General features: G+C 45.7%; 1 protein-coding gene across 3 annotated transcripts in view; it reads right to left on the bottom strand.

Annotated features, from left to right (window-relative positions):
• Positions 1 to 376: 376 nt before the first annotated feature.
• LOC126419230 (GDP-D-glucose phosphorylase 1) overlaps positions 377 to 24290 on the bottom strand; it is a 98968-nt gene continuing 75054 nt past the window's right edge. For 2 of the 3 annotated variants that reach the window (XM_050086369.1, XM_050086366.1), the window contains exons 6-8: positions 16163 to 16228; positions 542 to 678; positions 377 to 455 (exon numbers count right to left, since the gene is read on the bottom strand). In XM_050086369.1, coding sequence (XP_049942326.1) covers positions 563 to 678; positions 16163 to 16228 — 182 coding nt within the window. In that variant the 3' untranslated portion in view covers positions 377 to 455; positions 542 to 562. The remainder of the gene's footprint in view (positions 456 to 541; positions 679 to 16162; positions 16229 to 24290) is intronic. The other variant, XM_050086367.1, reaches the window with a different exon arrangement.

Consider the following 24290-nt stretch of genomic DNA (forward strand, 5'->3'; position numbering starts at 1 on the left):
TTTTCGTTTAGTGCTTTGTTTGCATGGGTAGATTTGTACGAGACCTGGTTTAGGAATTCAGGTACATCAGCACTCCAGAAGAAACTCAGTGATCAATTTGGTTGCAAGTCTTGTTATCATTTATTTCTTTGTTGAAAGTACTATCAATATTTATTTTTAAATTTAATACTGAACTGTATATGTAACTTGGACCAAACCATAGAAACTGAAGTAAATCACATTCATCACTATGCAGCATGTTGATCTTGTACTGCAGTAAAACAGTGTATGTAGTGTGTTTGCAGTTACTGTAAGAAACACACAGTGTGTTTCTTCCTTACTGAAAATGTCTTCATTATTAATAAATAAAAAAATTCATACCACAGTGAATGTTAAGTAGTTGTACAATATTTGATTTATTTATTCTGTACCATTTAACATTTTGTAGTTAAATTGATCACTGGATGCCACATCATCTGTAATATGAAAATGAAAGATACATAAAAAATGACTGTACTGTAATTTTCTGATATTCTTCTTCCATTTAAAAGCGTTTGTTTACCTAAACATGATGAGCACTGTCTTAGTCTTCAAACAATTCCTTCACAGAATCTGTAACCTGTCCAAAAGGACCTTCACAAACATCACTTAGCATTTCAACCACCTGCTCTTCTGTCAGAGACCAATATGCTGCTTCTGCTGTATAAAAAGTTAAAGGATATGTTAACTGGCACAAAGCTTGCACAAATAAAGTTTAAGTACTATCAGGAAAACAGCATTCAGTAGGCTACAAATAAAGTCTTTCAATACCTGAGGAAAAATGCTTTAAAGAATTTTAAATACACAACAATGTATTATTTTTCTACACACCACTCAAATTTAAGCATTTATAAAATCACTTACCCATTTTTCAAATTCACTATGCATAACAACTGCCCCCTCAAGACCACAGTTATTCCTTGACAACATCTTAAAATTCTGTGTTGGGATCAAGCGTGCTACAACAAGCTACTTCTTCGTGACCCAAGCACTCCAATTCTGTACAGTGACCTCTAGCAAGACTTGGAGCATATTAGATACATATGACGTTAGACCAGTATTTCAAACTCTATGGAAAATGGAGGGCTTAGTGCTTCCAGTGAATGACATCCTGTATCTGAGACTGCCTGGTGTCTCCACTGTGCCACGTGAACGTGGCAAAAAACTGTAGCAGAGTGCTGCACTAAACATGGATGGCACACCAACTACAGAAATTTTGAAAAATCAGTGATAGCATCACAGATGCACGTAAGTTCAACTTTGAGAATATGAAGATCCTCTCCCATACTACGCATCAACTTATAGGTACTCTGTAATAAAACAAGCAGTAAAAGTTTGCATGCACACCTACACAGATTGAGGTTATCGTCTCGGTGGTGCCTGGAGACAGAACGTCTTCAAGGAAATAAATGCAAAAAATGTAATTCCTAAGGAGATTCTGCTGAATTTGTGCCTGTGATCACACCCTCCAGGTGACATCACTCCCCCAATGAAAGCAATGTCACCCGATCAGTGATAAGCTTGACCACTACCGTAAAGTAGGCAGACTTTGCTACACACAGACAGTCATTTCCTGACAAAGAAGATGGTAATTATCTTCAAAATCTCAAGTTTTTTGATGATGTCTGGGCACCAAAAAAAATTTATACATATCTTCAAGTGGATGAAGAGAGACAAATCAGTTAAGAGAAGAAGAAGAGCAATCTCTTGACTACTAATTAATGTGGCGTTTTTGCTTACAAGGATCAGTCAGACACTGCCCAGGACATGAGATTCAGTGTGCGACTTCAACGAAACATTTTTGAACGTCTACCTTACAGCCTGAGCCTTATCTGTCTGATTTCCATTATGTGGTGTATGTGAAAAAGTGGTTTTGCCCTGACAGATTAACTACATTAGAGAACTACAAGAGCCTGTCACTGGTGAATTGCAATATCAGGAGCTGAATTTTATACCGAAGTATTTTTTAATTAGTTACAATTATGGGAAGTGCTAAAATCTGAATGTCATTACATTGAAAAGTAATATAAGGGTGTAAATACTTTTTTTAATAAATCTGTGAGATTACTTCCTAAATAGCCCTCACATTCATCCAAAATCTAAAGTATGCCAAAATTATTGTTCCTGATCCACTCTATGCTTCTATTGTACAACGAGTTGTGTTTCTTGGAAATTCTACTTCTTAAAATGCAGACAATGTAATTTGTTACATTCTCTTATTTTCTCCAACTTCTACGTACTTCTCAGAGGCAGACAATCTGATTCCGATAACACAAAGTTAAATATTAAACAATGGATAAGCTAAATATTACTTTTTGTTGTGCTCTGCAGCCTAAAGAAAGATTTGATGCAGCTCTCCGTGATACTCTGTGCTGTGCAAGCCTCTTCATCTCCGAGTAACTACTGCAAACCACATCCTTCTGAATCTGTTTACTGTATTCGTCTCTTGGTCTCTGTCTATGATTTTTACTCCCTGCACTTCCCTCCAATACTAAACTGATGATCCCTTGAGGTCTCAGAATGTGTCATTCTAACTGATCCCTTCTTCTAGTCAGGTTTTACCACAAATTTCTTTGCTCCCAATTGTATTACCTCCTCGTTAGTTACATGATACACCCGGCTAATCTTCAGCAGTCTTATATAAGCGTACATTCCAAAAGCTTCTAGTCTCTTCTTGCCTAAACTGTTTATCATCCATATTCCATTACATCAATACAAATACTTTCAAAAAAGACTTCCCAACACTTAAATCTACATTCAGTGTTAACAAATTTCTATTCTTCAGAAACACTTCTTGCCATTGCCAGGGCACTATATTATATCCTCTCTACTTCAGTCATCATCAGTTATTTTGCTGCCCAAACAGTAAAACACATCTACTACTTTTAGCGTCTTGTTTCCTAATCTCATTCCCTCAGCATCACCTGATTTAATTCTGCTATATTCCATTACTCTTGTTTTGCTTTTGTTGATGTTCATCTTATATCCTCCTTTCAAGATACTGTTCACTCTGTTCAACTGCTCTTCCAAGTCCTTTGCTGTTTGACAAACTTACAATGTCATCTGCACATCTGAAAAGTTTTTATTTCTTCTCAATGGATTTTTATTCCTACTCCAAATTTTTCTTTTGTTTCCTTTAGTGATTGCTCAATATACAGATTGAATAATATCTGGGATAGGCTACAACCCTATCTTACTCCCTTAAGCAATGCATGGACCTTGCCGTTGGTGGGGAGGCTTGCGCGCCTCAGCGATACAGATGGCTGTACCGTAGGTGCAACCACAACGGAGGGGTATCTGTTGAGAGGCCAGACAAACGTGTGGTTCCTGAAGAGAGGCAGCAGCCTTTTCAGTAGTTGCAGGGGCAACTGCCTGGATGATTGACTGATTTGGCCTTGTAACACTAACCAAAACGGCCTTGCCATGCTGGTATTGCAAACAGCTGAAAGCAAGGGGAAACTACAGCCGTAATTTTTCCCGAGGGCATGCAGCTTTACTGTATGGTTAAATGATGATGGCACCCTCTTGAGTAAAATATTCCGTGACATTGTAATTCTGTCAGAGACAGCAAAGGACTTGGAAGAGCAGCTGAATGGAATGGACAGTGTCTTGAAAGGAGGATATAAGATGAACATCAACAAAAGCAAAACGAGGTTAATGGAATGTAGTCGAATGATGCTGAGGGAATTAGATTAGGAAATGAGACACTTAAAGTAATAAAGGAGTTTTGCTTTTTTGGGAGCAAAATTACTGATGATGGTCAAAGTAGAGAGGATATAAAATGTAGACTGGCAATGGCAAGAAAAGCGTTTCTTAAGAAGAGAAATTTGTTAACATCGAGTACAAATTTAAGTGTCAGGAAGTCGTTTCTGAAAGTACTTGTATGGAGTGTAGCTATGTATGGAAGTGAAACATGGACGATGAATAGTTTGGACAAGAAGAGAATAGAAGCTTTCGAAATGTAGGCCTACAGAAGAATGCTGAAGATTAGATGGGTAGACCACATAACTAATGAGGAGCTATTGAACAGAATTGGGGAGAAGAGGAGTTTATGGCACAACTTGACAAGAAGAAGGGACCGGTTAGTAGGACATGTTCTGAGGCATCAAGGGATCACAAATTTAGCATTGGAGGGCAGCGTGGTGGGTAAAAATTGTAGAGGGAGACCAAGAGACGAATACACTACGCAGATTCAGAAGGATGTAGGTTGCAGTAAGTACTGAGAGATGAAGAAGCTGGCACAGGGTACGGTAGCATGGAGAGCTGCATCAAACCAGTCTGGAGGACTGAAGACCACCACAACAACAACAACAACAACCATCCTCAGATTTTCAAAGAGAGTACGCCAGTCAATAATGCCAAAAACTTTTCTAAGTTGGTTGGTTGGTTGGTTGGGGGATTAAAGGGACAAGACTACTATGGTCATCGGTCCCTTGTTCCAAAGACAAAGAACACCCACAGAGAATAAAAACGAGGAACAGAAGAGATCACAGACGATACAGAACAGGAGAGACTGAGACAAAGACAAGACAAAACGAACGAAAACCACATAGAAATTGACGGTGGTTGGCCGACCATAGAAATAAAAAAGGAAAAGCCAACCACTTAGAAACACATTAAAAAATCAGTGTAAAATCATAGGCCAAAGGCCAGAATCAACACAAAACAATAAAATAAAACAGAAACACTCAGATTAAATGATAAAATCCCCCTGCCCGAATAAAACGTAAAACTAAGTCAGCCATAGCGGAGTCGTCTGTTAAAAGGACAGGGAGCGTATCAGGCAGCGCAAATGTCTGCCTGACCACAGCTAAAAGCGGGCAGGCCAACAGAATGTGGGCCACTGTCAAAGCCGCCCCGCAGCGACATACAGGAGGGTCCTCCCGGCGCAGTAAATAACTGTGTGTCAGCCGGGAGTGGCCAATGCGGAGCCGGCAAAGAACTACCGAGTCCCTGCGAGTGGCTCGCAGGGATGACCGCCACACAGCCGTCGTCTCCTTGACAGCACGGAGTTTATTGGACATTGTCAGTTCGCGCCATTCATCGTCCCATAGCGCCAAGATTTTGCGGCGGAAGACTGCCCGCAAATCAGTCTCAGGGAGGCCAAGGTCCAGAGATGGCTTGCTGGTGGCCCCTTTCGCCAGGCGGTCAACATGTTCGTTACCCGGGATACCGACATGACCGGGGGTCCACACAAAGACCACAGAGCGGCCGCAACAGGCAAGAGTATGCAGAGACTCGTGGATAGCCATCACCAGACGAGAACGAGGGAAACACTGGTCGAGAGCTCGTAAACCGCTCAGGGAATCGCTACAGATAACGAAGGACTCACCTGAGCAGGAGCGGATATACTCTAGGGCACGAAGGATGGCGACCAATTCAGCAGTGTAAACGCTGCAGCCATCCTGCAAGGAACGTTGTTCGGAACGGTCCCCTAGAGTGAGCGCATACCCGACACGACCAGCAACCATCGAACCGTCAGTGTAGACAATACCAGAGCCCTGATACGTGGCCAGGAGAGAACAAAAGCGGCGGCGGAAGGCCTCTGGAGGGACTGAGTCCTTCGGGCCCTGTGCCAGGTCCAGCCGAAGGCAAGGGGGACGAACACACCATGGGGGTGTATGCAAAGTAGCCCGGAAAGTAGGTGGAACAGTGAAAACCTGAAGCCCAGAGAGAAGCTCTTTGACGCGGACCGCTATTGTACAACCAGACCGGGGCCGACGATCTGGCAGATGGACGACCGATCGCGGGAACAGGAGACGATAATTTGGATGCCCGGGCGAGCTTAGAACATGGGCAGCATAAGCGGCCAGCAAACGTTGGCGTCGGAACCGCAGGGGAGGTACACCTGCCTCCACTAGTACGCTGTCCACGGGGCTGGTGCGGAAAGCACCAGTGGCAAGGCGTATCCCGCTGTGGAGAATTGGGTCCAGCACCTGTAACGCAGATGGGGATGCTGAGCCATAAGCCAGGCTCCCATAATCCAGACGGGACTGGATTAACGCCTGGTAGAGCCGCAACAGTGTAGAGCGGTCGGCGCCCCAGCGGGTGTTGCTCAAGCATCTCAGAGCATTTAGATGCCGCCAACACGTCTGTTTCAGCTGCCGGAGATGAGGCAGCCAAGTCAACCGGGCATCGAAAACCACCCCCAAAAACCTGTGGGTCTCCACCACAGCAAGGAGTTCGTCGGCAAGATAAAGCCGCGGCTCAGGATGGACTGTTCGGCACCGGCAGAAATGCATAACGCAGGTCTTGGCTGCCGAAAACTGAAACCCATGCGCTACAGCCCAAGACTGCGCCTTACGGATAGCGCCCTGTAGCTGACGTTCAACAGCTGCAATGCCAGTAGAGCTGTAATAAAGGCAGAAGTCGTCAGCATACAGGGAAGCAGACACAGAATTACCCACGGCCGCAGCTAGCCCGTTAATGGCTATTAAAAACAGACAGACACTTAAAACAGAGCCCTGTGGCACACCGTTCTCCTGGACGTGGGAGGAACTATACGAGGCCGCGACTTGCACGCGGAAGGTACGACACGACAGAAAATTGCGGATAAAAATCGGCAGAGGACCCCGAAGACCCCATCCATGAAGCGTAGAAAGAATGTGATGACGCCACGTCGTATCGTACGCCTTCCGCATGTCGAAAAAGACAGCGACCAGGTGCTGACGGCGGGCAAAGGCAGTACGGATGGCCGACTCCAGGCTCACCAGATTGTCGGCGGCGGAGCGGCCTTTACGGAACCCACCCTGAGATGGAGCCAGAAGGCCCCGAGACTCCAGTACCCAATTCAAGCGCCGGCTCACCATCCGTTCAAGCAACTTGCAAAGAACGTTGGTGAGGCTAATGGGACGGTAGCTGTCCACCTCCAGAGGGTTCTTTCCAGGCTTCAAAACGGGGATGACAATGCCTTCCCGCCATTGCGACGGAAACTCCCCCTCGACCCAAAGACGGTTGTAAAGATCGAGAAGGCGCCGCTGGCAGTCCACTGAAAGGTGTTTCAGCATCTGACAGTGGATGCCATCTGGCCCAGGAGCGGTATCAGGGCAAGCAGCTAGGGCACTGCGAAATTCCCACTCACTGAATGGAGCATTGTAAGATTCCTGGTGGTTGGTGCGAAACGAAAGGCTCCGACGTTCCAGCCGCTCTTTAATGGAGCGGAAGGCCTGGGGGTAATTCGCAGAAGCGGAACTCATAGCAAAATGCTCTGCTAAGCGATTGGCAATGACGTCGGAGTCGGTACAAACGGCTCCATTCAGTGAGAGCGCAGGGACGCTGGCAGGGGTCCGATAGCCGTAGACGCGTCGAATCTTGGCCCAGACCTGTGAGGGAGTGACATGGAGGCCAATGGTGGACACATACCGCTCCCAGCACTCCTTCTTGCCTTGGCGGATAAGGAGGCGGGCCCGCGCACGCAGCCGTTTGAAGGCGATAAGGTGGTCGAGGGAGGGATGTCGCTTGTGACGCTGGAGCGCCCGCCGGCGATCTTTAATCGCTTCAGCGATCTCAGGCGACCACCAAGGCACAGCCTTCCGCCGAGGGGACCCACAGGAATGGGGAATGGCAGACTCGGCGGCAGTAACGATGCCGGTGGTGACCGATTGAACCACCGCATCAATGTCATCGGTAGCGAGATGCTCAAAAGTGGCAGTGGAGGAGAACAAGTCCCAGTCAGCCTTATTCATAGCCCATCTGCTAGGGCGCCCAGAAGAGTGGCGCTGTGGTAGTGACAAAATGATCGGAAAATGGTCACTACCACACAGGTCGTCATGCACACTCCAATGGACAGACGGTAAGAGGCTATGGCTACAAATTGAAAGGTCAATGGCGGAGTAGGTGCCATGCGCCACACTGAAGTGAGTGAAGGCACCATCATTTAACAGCGAGAGATCAAGCTGCGACAATAAATGCTCAACGATGGCGCCTCGACCTGTTGCCACTGACCCACCCCACAGAGGGTTATGGGCGTTGAAGTCGCCCAATAGCAAGAAAGGTGGCGGCAATTGGGCGACCAGTGCAGCCAGGACATGCTGTGAGACATCACCATCCGGTGGAATGTAAAGACTGCAGACGGTAACAGCCTGTGGCGTCCATACGCGTACAGCGACAGCCTCTAAAGGCGTCTGGAGAGGGACAGACTCGCTGTGCAGAGTGTGAAGAACATATATGCAGACGCCACCAGACACCCTTTCATAAGCTGTTCGGTTCTTATAATAACCCCGATAGCCACGGAGGGCGGGGGTTCGCATTGCCGGAAACCAAGTTTCCTGGAGAGCAATGCAGAAGAAAGGGTGAAGGCTGATAAGTTGGCGGAGCTCAGCTAGATGGTGGAAGAAACCGCTGCAGTTCCACTGGAGGATGGTGTTGTCCATGGCTGGGAAAGGCGTGACGGGACTGGGAAGGCAGATTACGCCGCTGGGTCACCTGCTGCCTCCAAGTGTGCACCTGCGCCAGTGCTTTCCATGGCGCCGGAGGGACTGGCGAGATCGAGGTCCTCAGCGGACGCCAGGATCTCCACCTCGTCCTCAGACGCAGAGTTTGAGGGTGGCGGTGGGACAGGTGCCACCGCAATGTCAGGTTGCTTGGGAGCCTTTTTCTTCAACGGCTTCGCACGCTGTGCCTTGGGAGGGTCTGGCTGGGAGGGCCCCACTGGGTCAGTCTCAGGGACGGACGACGACCGTGAAGCCCTATGACCAGCGACCGGTTGTTGTTTCAAAACTTTTCGTGGGTCCGCTTTGACACTGGGCAAAGCCTGGGAAGGGAGGGCCCCAAGGGACCCCTTCCTGGCTGGAGTGGCCGAAGGAGCCCTACGCTTCTCCGGCTGGGAAGGGGGGACGAATGTCCCCGATGGTTGGGGTGGTGTTGCTCCTGGAGTAGATGGAGCAACAGTGGGCGAAGTGCCCCCAACAACCAAGGGGGCCGGTGCATTGAGACATAGCTGAGAGGTAGCAGTACGTGACGACACGGGAGAGGATCGGACTGCTTGTGCAGCAGCGGCATAGGTGGATGTCATGCGCACGGGATGGAGCCGCTCATATTTCCGCCTTGCCTCGGTGTAGGTCAGGCGGTCCAGGGTCTTATATTCCATTATCTTCCTTTCCTTCTGGAAGATCCGACAGTCCGGTGAGCAGGGGGAATGGTGTTCTCCACAGTTAACACAAATGGGAGGCGGAGCACATGGAGTATCAGGATGCGAAGGACGTCCGCAATCCCGACACGTGATGCTGGAAGTACAGCGAGATGACATGTGCCCGAACTTCCAGCATTTAAAACACCGCATCGGAGGAGGGATATATGGTTTCACATCACAACGGTAAACCATCACCTTAACCTTTTCGGGTAAGACATCACCCTCAAAGGCCAAGATGAAGGCACCGGTGGCTACCTGATTATCCCTCGGACCCCGATGGACGCGCCGGACGAAGTGAACACCTCGTCGTTCGAGGTTGGCGCGTAATTCATCGTCGGACTGCAGAAGAAGATCCCTGTGGAATATAATACCCTGGACCATGTTGAGACTCTTATGTGGCGTGATGCTAACGGAAACATCCCCCAACTTGTCACAATTGAGCAACCTCCGTGACTGGGCAGAGGATGCCGTTTTGATGAGCACAGAACCAGAGCGCATCTTGGACAGGCCCTCCACCTCCCCGAACTTGTCCTCTAAATGCTCCACAAAAAACTGGGGCTTGGTCGACATGAAAGATTCTCCATCAACCCGCGTACACACGAGGTACCGGGGTGAATATTCTCCACTGCCTTCTTTAGCAAGTCGTTCCTCCCATGGAGTAGCTAGGGAGGGAAACGATCTCTGATCCAATTTCTTCACGTTGAGGTTAGACCTCGATCGCTTAGAGACTGCTGGTGGAGGCCCACCAGCGATAGATGATGTACCACGCTTCATTGCGGGTCATCCGCCCTGATGCCACCTACTCCGACCAAGGGCCCTCCCCACGGGCGCCACCCAGCCACAGCAAAGGCCACCTGGCAGGATGGCCATTGCCGGGAGTCCTGATGCCCCAGGGAGATGGGCATCTACTCCTTGGCATACGTGGGGAGTGAACGGCGCAGGCATCAGTAGAGCGATCCCTGTGTTGTCAGGGGGCTACAACCAAGAGGGTACATGGCGACCCCACCACAACGGACTGGCTACCGTGCTGGATCTTAGGTGCAAAAATGGCCAAGGTCGTCGTCACAGTTAAAAGAAACACTGCAGAGTGCAGCGTGGTAATCACCCAAGAGATCGAAAACGAGCGGGACACCATTGCAACGACGAGAAAGACGGCTATAGGTCTAATTGCACGAAGGATACAGTGCACCATGTAAGGTGCCCTTCCCCAATTGGCTCGCTCTTCGGAATAATTTAGATAGATGGAGGTCAAACCCGAGAGGGGACCATCACAGAAGGCCGAAACGTTTGAGACTCCTTTTAGTCGCCTCTTACAACAGGCAGGAATACCGCGGGCCTATTCTAACCCCCGAACCCGCAGGGGGAACTTTTCTAAGTCTACAAATGGTACAACGTGTACAACTTTGCTTCCGCCGTTTGCTGATACAACGATAAGTAGCGGTCAAAAGAAACAGATCACAGATGTCAGGCAGTTAGCTTGGACTGCGTTCAACATAACCTCATTCAAACATTAGTTGATTTGTGTCTGCATTATAAAGTTGTTCTTGATTGAAAATGTCAGTTTACGAGCCTAATTCTCATCATTTGTGGGAGGTCTTACTGTTTTGTTTCAATATGAAGAAAACAGCAGGTGAGTCTCATTGAATGCTCTAAGTACGTAGGGTAAGGATGCTATTAGTGAAAGAAAGTGTCATGAGTGGTTTCAGCACTTCAAGAACGGTGATTTTAATGTTGTAGACCGGCAGAGTGGTGGAAGAGAGAATGTTTTCGAAGATGCAGAGACATTGCTGAATGAAGACTTCCATTGAACTCAAGAAGAATGGCATGATTAGTGGGAGTGTCACAGTAAGCCATTTCAAAATGTCTCAAGGCTATGGGTATGATTCAAAAAGAAAGAACGTTGGTCCCATGTGAGCTGAAACCAAGAGGTGTTGAATGGCGTTTGTGTGTTTGTGAACAGTTGCTTCAGAGGCAAAAACAGAAGGGATTTCTGCATCGCATTCTGACCAGGAATGAAAAATAGGTTCACTAATATAACCCTAAAAGCAAAAAATCATGAGGATATCCCAGTTTCCATGTCGACGGCCAAACTGAATATTCACGGCTCCAAGATCATGCTCTGCATTTGGTGGGACCAACTCGGCGTCATGTACTATGAGGTGTTAAAACCAAGAGAAACAATCACAGGTGCTTGTTATCAAATGCAATTAATGTGTTTGAGCAGAGCATTAAAAGACAAATGGCCACAATACAACGAGAGGCACCATAAAGTGATTTTGCAGCACAACAACGCTCGATCTCACATTGCAAAAGAGGTTGAAACGTGCTTGGAAATGCTAAAATGGGAAGTCCTACCCCATCCGCTGCATTCTGCAGACATTGCTCCCTCTCACTATCACCTGTTTAGATCAATGGCGCATGACCAGCACTTCCGATCTCATGAAGAAGTCACAATTTGGATCGATTCACGGATCGCTTCACATGGTGAACAATTTTTTCACTGCGGGATTCATACACTGCCCGAAAGATGGGAGAAAGTAGTCCCAGTGATGGAAAGTACACTGAATGATACATGGGTAACCAATTTGTTTCATTAAAGCCTCAAATGTTGGGAAAAATGGCGGAAGAAAAGTTGTACACCTTGTACACAGAGTGTTACAAAAAGGTACGGCCAAACTTTCAGGAAACATTCCTCACACACAAAGAAAAAAAAATGTTATGTGGACATGTGTCCGGAAATGCTTACTTTCCATGTTAGAGCTCATTTTATTACTTCTCTTCAAATCACATTAATCATGGAACGGAAACACACAGCAACAGAATGTGCCAGCGTGACTTCAAACACTTTGTTACAGGAAATGTTCCAAATGTCCTCCATTAGCAAGGATACATGCATCCACCCTCCATCGCATGGAATCCCTGATACGCTGATGCAGCCCTGGAGAATGGCGTATTGTATCACAGCCGTCCACAATACGAGCACGAAGAGTCTCTACATTTGGTACCGGGGTTGCGTAGACAAGAGCTTTCAAATGCCTCCATAAATGAAAGTCAAGAGGGTTGATGTCAGGAGAGCGTGGAGGCCAGGGAATTGGACCGCCTCTACCAATCCATCGGTCACCGAATCTGTTGTTGAGAAGCGTACGAACACTTCGACTGAAATGTGCAGGAGCTCCATCGTGCATGAACCACATGTTGTGTCGTACTTGTAAAGGCACATGTTCTAGCAGCACAGGTTGAGTATCCCGTATGAAATCATGATAACGTGCTCCATTGAGCGTAGGTGGAAGAACATGGGGCCCAATCAAGACATCACCAACAATGCCTGCCCAATTGCGTGCGGATTCTGGTCAGCCCACACATGTTGATTGTGAAAATTTACAATTTGATCACGTTGGAATGAAGCCTTATCCGTAAAGAGAACAATTGCACTGAAATGAGGATTGACACATCGTTGGATGAACCATTCGCAGAAGTGTACCCGTGGAGGCCAATCAGCTGCTGATAGTGCCTGCACACGCTGTACACGGTACGGAAACAACTGGTTCTCCCGTAGCACTCTCCATACAGTGACGTGGTCAACGTTACCTTGTACAGCAGCAACTTCTCTGATGCTGACATTAGGGTTATCGTCAACTGCACGAAGAATTGCCTCGTCCATTGCAGGTGTCCTCGTCATTCTAGGTCTTCCCCAGTCGCGAGTCATAGGCTGGAATGTTCCGTGCTCCCTAAGACGCCGATCAATTGCTTCGAACGTCTTCCTGTCGGGACACCTTCGTTCTGCAAATCTGTCTCGATACAAACGTACCGCGCCACGGCTATTGCCCCGTGCTAATCCATACATCAAATGGGCATCTGCCAACTCCGCATTTGTAAACATTCCACTGACTGCAGAACCACGCTCGTGATGAACACCAACCTGTTGACGCTACGTACTGATGTGCTTGATGCTAGTACTGTAGAGCAATGAGTCGCATGTCAAGCACCGAAGTCAACATTACTTTCCTTCAATTTGCCCAACTGGCGGTGAAGCGAGGAAGTACAGTACACACTGACGGAAGTAAAATGAGCTCTGACATGGAAATTAAGCGTTTCCGGACACATGTCCACATAACATCTTTTCTTTATTTGTGTGTGAGGAATGTTTCCTGAAAGTTTGGCCGTACCTTTTTGTAACGCCGTGTAAATGTTGGTTTGTCTTTCCTTAAGCTATTTTCTTTGAGAAGTTATATTGCATCACATGTTCCTAGATTTCTCCGTAATCCCCAAGGTCAGCTTCTGTCAGTTTTTCCATTCTTCCGTAAAGAATTCGGGTTAGTATTTTGCAGCCATGACTTATTAAACTGATAGTTCGATACTATTCACACCTGTCAACACCTGTTGTCTTTGGAATTGAAATTATTAAAGTCTTCTTGAAGTCTACTCACATCTTGGAGACTATATGGAAGAGTTTTGTCATGGCTGACTCTCCCAAGGCTATCAGTAGTTCTAACAGAATGTTGTCTACTCCGGGGGCCTTGTTTTGACTTAAGTTTTCCAACACTCTGTCAAATTCTTCTCATGGTATCATAGCTCCCATCTCATCTTCATTTACATCCTCTTTCATTTCTATAATATTGTCTCAAGTACATCTCCCTTGTACAGACCCTGTATACACTCCTTCCACCTTTCAGCTTTCCCTTCTTTGCTTAGGACCAGTTTCCCATTTGAGATCTTGATATCCATACAGCTGCTTCTCTTTTCTCCAAGGGCCTCTTTAATTTTCCTGTACACGGTATCTATCTTTCCCCTAGTGAGATGTGCTTCTAAATCCTTACATTTATTCCCTAGCCATTCCTGTCTAGTCATTTTGCACTTCCTGTTATCTCATTTTTTAGACGCTTGTATTCATCTTTGCTGCTTCATTTACTGCATTTTTATACTTTCTCTTTTCATCAATTACATTCAGTATCTCTTGTGTTACTCAAATATTTGTACTATGCCACATCTTTCGGCTGCCTTCTCTATTTTGTCTCTAAAAGCTACCAATTTGTCATCTACCGTATTCCTTTACCCTGTTCCTGTCAATCGTTCCCTAATGCATCCTCTGAAACCCTCAGAAACCTCTTGTTCTCTCAGTTTATCCACATCCCATCTCCTTAATTTCCTACCTTTTTCCAATGTTTTAATCTACAATTCATAATCAATAAATTGTGGTCAGAGTCCACAACTGCCCCAGAAAATGTTTAGCAGTTTAAAATCTAGTTCCTAAATCTTTGTCTTATCATTACATAATCAATCTGAAACCTTCTGGTGTCTCCAGGTCTCTTCCACATTTACAACCTTCTTATCTGATTCTTAAACCAAGTGTAGCAACGATTAAATAATGTTTTGTGTAAAATTTGACCACACAGCTTCCTCTTTCATTCCCACCCCACCAAGTCCATATTCACATACAATTTTTCCTTCTCTCCCATTTTCTACTATTGAATTCCATTTCCCCATTACAATTAAATTTTCATCTCCTTTAACTATATGAATAATTTCTTTTATCTCATCATACATTTCTTCAATCTCTTCAATATCAGTGGAGCTAGCTGACATATAAATTTGTAGTACGGTGGTAGGCATGGGCTTTGTGTCTATTTTATCTACAATAATGCGTTCACTACGCTGTTCATAGTAGCTTACTCGCATTCCTTTCTTCTTATTCATTATTAAACCCACTCCTGCATTACCCCTATTTCATTTTGTTTGTGTAACCCTGTATTCACCTGACATGAAGTCCTGTTCTTCCTGCCACCAAACTTCACCACTTTCCACTATATCTAACTTCAACCTATAACTTTCCCTTTTTAAATTTTCTAACCTGCCTGCCTGATTAAGGGAACCAACATTCCATACTCCGATCCTTATGATGCCAGTTTTGTTTCTCCTGATGACAACATCCTCCTGAGTAGTCCCTGCCTGGAGATCCAAATGGGGGACTATTTTACCTCCAGAATTTTATCCAAGAGGAAGCTATCATCATTTAACAATCAGTAGAGCCGCATGCCCTCGGAAAAAGTCTGACATTCACATTATTTTTATAGTCTTCAATAACCTTGACTATTTAATACACTCCTGGAAATGGAAAAAAGAACACATTGACACCGGTGCGTCAGACCCACCATACTTGCTCCGGACACTGCGAGAGGGCTGTACAAGCAATGATCACACGCACGGCACAGCGGACACACCAGGAACCGCGGTGTTGGCCGTCGAATGGCGCTAGCTGCGCAGCATTTGTGCACCGCCGCCGTTAGTGTCAGCCAGTTTGCCGTGGCATACGGAGCTCCATCGCAGTCTTTAACACTGGTAGCATGCCGCGACAGCGTGGACGTGAACCGTATGTGCAGTTGACGGACTTTGAGCGAGGGCGTATAGTGGGCATGCAGCAGGCCGGGTGGACGTACCGCCGAATTGCTCAACACGTGGGGCGTGAGGTCTCCACAGTACATCGATGTTGTCGCCAGTGGTTGGCGGAAGGTGCACGTGCCCGTCGACCTGGGACCGGACTGCAGCAACGCACGAATGCACGCCAAGACCGTAGGATCCTACGCAGTGCCGTAGGGGACCGCACCGCCACTTCCCAGCAAATTAGGGACACTGTTGCTCCTGGGGTATCGGCGAGGACCATTCGCAACCATCTTCATGGAGCTGGGCTACGGTCCCGCACACCGTTAGGCGATCTTCCGCTCACGCCCCAACATCGTGCAGCCCGCCTCCCTTCCCCTTCCTGGGACAATGAATTCACGGTGTTCTTATTTCAATTTCCAGGAGTGTATGAAATAAGAGACAAAATTTGATAAATATGTATTATTCAATATAGCTTTCCATAAGGATGCTTGTTTCAAATGCAACATTTTGTGACATGTAAAGTATATTTACATTTCATTTTGTAAGAGAGTATTTCCTCTATTTGTCTAATATACCTGAAGTTTCACAGTTTCATACTTCAGTTTAAGTGAATTGGGAAAAGTTCAAGATACTTACTTTTAACACTGAGATGGCCAAACAGCTCGCATATAGCAGGATTGAAAGCATCATTTTGTTTTGCTCCTAAAAAGCACATGTACATACGTGTTAGTGACATCAGTGAAAGTTCAATTCAAAGCATATTTGTATGTGGTGATCTTTTTCTTCGCACCACGCAGTTATACAGTCAACTGAATAAATTTACTGAAACAAAGAAAGAAAATGCTTTAAGGGAAGATTACAATTCATGATACTGTTGAGCTGTTGAGCAACAGACATGTTTCCAGAATGAGATTTTCACTCTGCAGTGGAGTGCGTCACTCGGCAGTGGAGTGTGCGCTGATCTGAAACTTCCTGGCACATTACAACTGTGTGCCCAACTGAGACTCGAACTCCCAAGTTCGAGTCTCGGTCGGGCACACAGTTTTAATCTGCCAGGAAGTTTCAACAGACATGTTGTCATAACAAACAACTCTGACAGATGAGTAAGTACATTTCCAATTTTATGTGCCTACTGAACAGCTCAGTGCCTCATCCTGTATGGCGAGTTACCTCCCACGGTTATTTTGTGTCTTTTGTACAAGATTTTCCATCAAGGCATTAGTAGTTTAGGATTGTACTGTATACATTCTTATCTGAAAGCCTTCGGTAAGGTAAATGAAAATTCTTTTGTGCAGATTAATTATTTATTTATTTTGTGTTCCAGTGATCCTATTGTGAATATATCACAGGATAAAGAGCGAGTTAGTTTCACAAGCTATGTTCTATGGCATTATTAAATGCCACTTGCTGTAAGTGCCAATTCAATGTGTGTACCACTTCATGGTTTGAATGTGAAGTTTGTGCTTGACTTGGCCATTAGAGGTCTGCAGGCTGTGCCCACTGTTCGAACTAGTAAATCTATAGGCCAGAGTGCAAGGTTCCGCCGGCCACTTGTGTATTGCTAATTGTATTGGACCTTGCCTTCCTCAAGTGTTTACTTTTCAGGTAATAAATTACAATGTTCTTGGGTTATAACACTTTTTGGCAATGGGTTCAGTACTCAACTCCATGAGTTTCACTCTAATCACTGGTCCTTTGAGTTTAATTTCCATGGAGGTAGTGCAGGCACTGACAGTTTACAGTTTAACGACTACATTGGGACAACTTGCAGTTCCAGCAACAACATACCTGCCACCATTCCCTGCACATGATCATGCAGCAGAAGACTGGGATGCTTACAAAAAGCACTTGCGGCAACATTTCCAGGCATTTGGGATCACAAATGTAAACTTGTGTAATGCTCTTTTCTTTATCATGGATTTTACCTTGCATGTATTGAGTGTTGTATCAGCTCGCCCCCTTACAAAAACCTTTAAGTCTTCCTTTCAGTCAGATGTGTGAATTACTTTCTATTTATAACTATAAACATGTTATTGCTGTTCATGTGGAGTTTTACTGTTGACAAATTAGCTGGCCAGGCAAACCTCCGAGCAGTGCTTCTGATCCTTTGAGAAATTATTTTGCATTACAAAATCATCTGCTTGTCTGAGACGGAGTGTTGCTGTTAGCTACAAAGGACACCGTTCCATAGGCTGCAGTCTCGTCTGTCCTTCGGCGTGAGGTTATGCATTTATTACATGTGGACCTCTAGGATGTATCATTACAAAAGCATTAGCTTGGCCAGGTATTGATGAGGAAATGGTGTGAACTTTGCAGCCTGCCCACGGTGTGTCACTTATCAGGCGGCTCCTCATGCTTCATTGCCACTGTGACTGTATCCACAGCAGCCTTGAGAATAAATTCATGTAGATTTTGCAGGACCCTTTTTGAATTTTTACTGGCTTTTTGTAACTGATGCTTATCCCAAGTTTCTGTATGTGGTGCATTGTCTGTCTACTTCTCCAGCAAAAATTTCAGCTTTGTCAAAAATTTTGCCAATGGAAGGTCTTCGATATATGTTAGCTACAGACAACAGCCCCCAGTTCATATCTCAGGAATTTAAAGATTTTTGTAAAAAAAAAAAAAAAAAAAGGAAACACTAGTGTTCACCAAGTTACATGCTCCTGTCTTCCACCACCAATCAAATGGGGAAACAGGATGACTAGTATGAACACTTAAGCCTCAGATGAAAAGACACATTTCGAATGTGTCACCGAAAGCAGCTCTTGACCAGTTCCTCCACCCCTGTTGGCCATAGGAGTCTGGTAGAGTTGTTGCATGGTCTTAAGCCCCAGATTCTGCTATATCTGCTTCGACCAATGTCAGGCCATCCACCAGCACCAGTGTCGCAATGCTTCTGTCCTGGCGCAGCTGTTTGGGCTCATGGATTTGGCCACCAGCCAAAATGGGTGCTTGCAGTAATTGAGAGTACTCATGACCAAAGCCTCTTCATCAACCACATGGGTGTAGGGAAGGTGTCGAGACACATAAACCATCTATGACCTCACGTGGTAGCTGCGCACCGGGTATGTGCATCCTCCATCTGCCCAACTGTCTCTACATCACGGCACGTGCCCCACCTTCTCCACGGCCAATGCCAACAGTTTTGCAACTGTCTCTTCTGTTGCAGGTGTCACCTTCAGCTGTCGAAGGCCACAGTGGAAGCCTGGCTCCGATACTGTCACAGCCGAAGCCTCTGCAGTTTTCACCTCCATTACAGTTAGCACCACCTGTTCCGCCACCTTCACTGCAACTTCCTTCCCTAGGGGTGATCTCAGACGTGGGAATGGAAGCTGTGCCAGCATAGCCTGTTCTACCATAAGGCCTCTCACAGGGGCAGCCGCTTTACTTGTCCGTGCTCTTGCTATTTCCAACCCTATGCACCAGTGACAGTGTGTCATGTGATTAGAAAACCCACATTGATCACAGAAGAAATGGACATAAGCACAGTGCTCACTTCTTCACAAAGGATGAGAAGTGCTGTAACTACAAACTTAGTGTGTTTGCCACGTCACAGTTATGCATGAAGTTTGTGTTTGATTTGGCCCATTAGTGGCCACCCGCCCTGTTAATACAACAGCTGCAGGCTGTGCCCCTGTTGAAGCTCTTGACTGTAAAGGCCGGAGCACAATTCTCCACCAGCCACTTGTATATAGCTAATTGCATTGTATGTTGGCTTTCATGTGTGTGTACTATCTGAGCAATAAATTACACTGCTCCTGGATTAGAACAGTATTAACCAACTTCATATTAAGGTACCGAGAACTAAGATTCTATTTAAAAAAATAAAGTATTTAAATATGCTTATAATAATTGAAAATATGCACACAAATAAGGATCTGGGAATGTATCTGAGTGTTACAGCTATGTGGATACTATACATTATGGTTCAGGAAGTATTCTATAAGTGTAGAATGGTTCTTGTAATAGGAACTGTCTTAAGTGTTTCTTAAGCAAAAGTTCACCACCCACAAGACAATTTGTGAAGGGAGGGCATTCAAATCTTACAGCCACTGAAATGGATTCCTCTCCATACCACACTCAGGTTCATATGCTTATAGTGGATATCTTAATTCCTTCTATCGTGATACATCCTATTGGGCTTAAAAATGTGTCTTTTTTTCCTTCTTACATGCACCCAGTAGAGAATATATTGTGCAATATGTCAGGATGTCAAGCTCATTAAAAAAATTTCTAGAGTGGACTCCACTATTGTTTATTATGACCTGTTTCTACACATATAGTACTTTCCTAGCCAGTGGTGATTTCTCCTCAATATCATTCGATATGCTGTAATGGCATGAAAATAACTGTCATAAGCTGATTTTTATAATTTCCACACTTCTATAATGACAGACAAAATGTAAAGCTAAAGCTGTAAAATACAGTCATTTGCACAGATCCAGGGTGTGGTTTGACCATTTTAGTTTACTATCAGTACATAAACCCAAGTATTATAAGTATCCTCCCCAGTTATCTGCTGGTCCTCCAGTTTTCTCCTGTGTCTTCAGCCTCAGAGGTTGTGTGAAAGTGAATAAAGTTTATTTCAGTACAATTTACAGAAAGACTATTTATGTTAAACTAGTTAACAGTATCCTTAAAGATCTTAACTGACACCTCAAGTTTTTCTAATGAATTATCAGTAAGTACCGTATGGTAACCAGCAAATATGGTATTCATCTTTCAATTGTCCCTTCTTTGCTTAGTACTGGCTTGGCATCTGTGCTCTTGATATTCATACAATAGCTTCTTTTTTCTCCAAAGGTTTTTCTAATTTATCCATAAATTGCATCTATCTTCTCTTAGTCCTTCATGTCTGATTGGTTGGTTTGGTGTGAAAGGGATTAAACTGCAAGATCATCAGGATGAATGAAAACAGCCTCCATGGGCAAAACATAATATCAGATCAGTCGAGTTGGTGTCGCCTGCTAGCACCAGAGGCATCGGATCAGGAAGATAAAGATGCCACCTCAAAGCAGCCAAATCAGGGCAGTCTATGTGTAAGGCGGCCACTGTCAGTCAGGCTCCACACTGTCAGTGAGAGGGATCCTCACATCTGAGAATGTGGCTATGGGTTAGCGAAATGTAGCCAATGCAGAGGCTACAGAGGATGGTAGATTCTCTGCGAGAAGCATGCAGCAAAGACTGCCACATGGCCATGGTCTCCTTAATTGTCCTCAGTCTGTTTGGGAGGTCAGCGCAGACCATTCTGAGTTGCGTATAAACGACCATATGTCCAGTTCTGGGAGTCCCATTTTGAGAATTGGCATCTTGGTGGCCAGCTTGGCCAACCAGTCAGCTTGTTCATTTCCCAAAATCAAAACGACTGATGGAGGTCAGAGACAAGATTCTCAGTAGCTGTAACCAGTAGCTAAGGGGAGTAGCACTGGTCTATAGCATGAAGGCTGCTAAAGGAATCACTACAGATTAGGATACTCTTGCCAATGCAATAATGGACATGGCTAAGGGCTAATTTAATGATCATCAATTCAGCAGTGAAGACACTGCTGCCCTCTGGCAGAGAGTGGAGTACACTACACTGTGCATATGTGTACGCAACTGACTGTTGAGCCATCAGTGAATAACGCTTCCAAAACCAGATACTTCTCAAGAACAGCCAAGAACAGGCAGTGAAAAATCATGGAGTCAGCGGAATCTTTTGGACCAAAGGAGACTTTGAGGCAAATCTGAGGTCAAGGCACAAGCTATGGGAGAAGATGTGATGTCTCCTTGACCAGAGGCAACAGTGGAGGAAGCTGCTATTCTGAAGAGCATGACTGGATGCGTGTAGCAATTGTAAACCCATTTCTGGGTCACTGCTTGGGAGGTGAAGCTCCCTTCCAGGGAAAAGGACATGGTAGCTGGAAAGGTCAATGAAGCTACGAATGCATACAGCATAATTCAGCAGCTGTTGTTGGCACCTGATAGGTAATGAAGGAACTCCAGCCTCGACTAGTAGGCTGTTCAGAGCGGCTAGTTCAGAAGGCTGCTGTCACAAATTGGACCTCACAATGATGAATGGGTCCAATATCAGCAATACTTAGGGAGACGCTGAACCATATGAAGACTCCCACAGCCAAGATAGGACTGGATCAGGGCTTTCGCAGGCATTTCGCATTTTGGACAGCGTCGCCATTTCCCCACACTTATCCTCAAGGTTTCAAGAAAAAGGCTTTGTAGCCAGAAAGGAGAACCCATCAGTTCTGCTGCATACTAAGTATCAAGACGAATATGGCTCTCTTTTTTTCTATAGCCCTATGTTCCTCCCATGGTGTAGCTAGGGAGGAGAACAATTTGTGGTCATAGTTCTCAGTCTACCTTTCCTTTCTTAAAGACTGCTGGGGCCATTTGGTCACTAAAAGATGACTTGGACTGCTTCATTGCGAGTCATCCACCCTCATGCCACCCACTCTGACCAGGGGCTCTCCCCACAGGAAACTGCCAGTTTCAGCAAAGGGCACCTGGCAGGATGGTCATTGCCAGGAGTCCTGATGCCCCACGTAGATGGGAATCTACTCCGTGGCATACATGTGGAGTTTGCAGCTCAGGCCTCAGCAGTGCGATTCCTGTGTTGTCAGGGGGCTACAATCAAGTGGATATATGATGGCCCCTCCACAACGGACTGGCTACCATGCTGGATATTGGGGATGAAGAAATCCAGTATTATCATGGGGGTGAAAGAAGACAAGGGACAATAGATGTAAATTATGCACCTTGTAAGGTGTTCTCACCCAAATGGCTGGATTACGGGTGGAGTTGCTGAGCCATGACAGTAAAAAGCGCAGAAGGGCTCAGTGCATGATGGATGTATGATGCACCACATAAGGCATCCTTCCCCAAATGGCCTATACTTCTGAAAAATTTTTAAAGTGTGGAGGTCAAACCCTAAAGGAGACCATAATACTGAAGGTTGAAAAGTAGAGAGCAACACCTCAGGCCTATTCTAAATCCCAATCCTGCAACGGGCAGAGAGATCTGCACCCAGCTAGTGTTACTGAAGCAACAAAGTGTATTTAGGTGTTGCCAGCATTTTTGCTTAAGCTGGCAAAGGTTGGGAAGCCACATCAGGTTGGAATTGAAGTTCAGTGCCAAAAAATGATACATCTCAACTACAGTGACTAACTGGGTGTGGGTGGGCAGTACTACGGCGATAGAAGTGTATGACACAAGTCTTGGTGGCTGAAAACCGAAAGCCATGGGTGAGTTCGCATGACTCCACCTTTTGTATGACACCCTGTAGGCGAAGCTCAGCAACAACCAAGAAGAGGAGCAATAATAAAAGCAAAAATTGTCAGCATATAAGGAAGGTGATACTGAAGATCCAACAGCCACTACTAGACCATTGACAGCCGCCAGAAAGAGGGAGAAGCTCAGTACAGAGCCTTGTGGGACCATGTTCTCTTGGATATGGGGGGTTCTGAGTGAAACTCCCACTTGAACCTGGAAAATATGGTGCGTCAGGAAGTTCTTAACACAAATTGGGGTGGACTGCAGAGGCTCCACTTGTAAGTAAGGAAGATGGTGAACTCAAGGTGAACCAAATTATCAGCAGTGTAGCAGCCTTTGCAAAAACCACCCTAAGATGCAGTCAAAAGGCCCTGAGACTCAAGCAGCCAATACAGTCCCTTGCCCACCATGTGTTCGAGCAACTTCAGAGAGTGTTAGTAAGACTGATTGGGCAATAACAGTCCATCTTGAGGGGATTCTTACCCAGTTTCAATACAAAAACTATTGTTCTTTCTTGCCACTGATATGGGAACTCACCCTCATTGCAGATTCAATTAAAGAGGGCAAGTATGTGACGTTGACAATCCACTGAGAGATGTTTCAGCACTTGGTTGTGAATGACATCTGACCCTGGGACTGTATCAGGGCACTGGGATAGGACACTGGAGAGTTCCAATTCACTGAATGGAGCATTACATGGCTCCAGGTGGTGGGTAGTAAACGATAAGCGCATTTGCTCCTCCTCATTTTGTGGGCTGAAAGGCGGGATGGTAGTTCTCAGACGCAGATGCATGAGCATAATGCTCAGTCAAGTCCTCAGAAACAGCATCTGTATCAGTTAAATCGCACCATCTAAGGAAATACTTGGTACACATGCAGGGGACTGTGGGCTGTAGAGTCATCTGATCTTTGCCCATACCTGTGATGAAGAGGTACATGATCCAATGGTGGAAACGTACCATTCCCAAGGTTCTTGCATTCATCATTTTATGAGGTAGTGAATATGGTCACAGAGCTGTTTAAAGGCAATGAGGTGCTCCAGTGAAGGGTGTCACTTATGGCACTGGAGAGCCCGACTATGATCTCTAATGGGCACAGCCATATCTGGGGTCCACTGGCATACTGTCTTCTGATGGGGGGGGGGGGGGGGATGCTAAAGAAGAAGGGATCGCTTGGTTGGCTGCCAAAAGAATGGCTGCTGTTGTGTGCTGAACAGATGCATCGATATTGCCTTTCTATGGCGAGCTAAGGATGACAGCAGAGGTGAACCCACCCCAGTCAGCATTAAGGAGAACCCAAATAGGTGGGTGTCCAAGGAAGCAATGCTGCGTAAGGGAAGTGGTCACTACCACACAGGTCATTGTGAGCCCTCCAATTGTAGAAGACCAGGACTGCAAAAGGAGAGATCAATGGCCAAGTAAGTCCCGGGTGCCACAGTGATGTTGTGGAGGCACCAGAATTGAAGAGGCAAAGATCAGGTTGTGCCAGTGAAGTTTCA

Source organism: Schistocerca serialis, chromosome 9 (assembly GCF_023864345.2).
Source record: "Schistocerca serialis cubense isolate TAMUIC-IGC-003099 chromosome 9, iqSchSeri2.2, whole genome shotgun sequence".
In the NCBI taxonomy this organism is placed as follows: Eukaryota; Metazoa; Arthropoda; class Insecta; order Orthoptera; family Acrididae; genus Schistocerca; species Schistocerca serialis.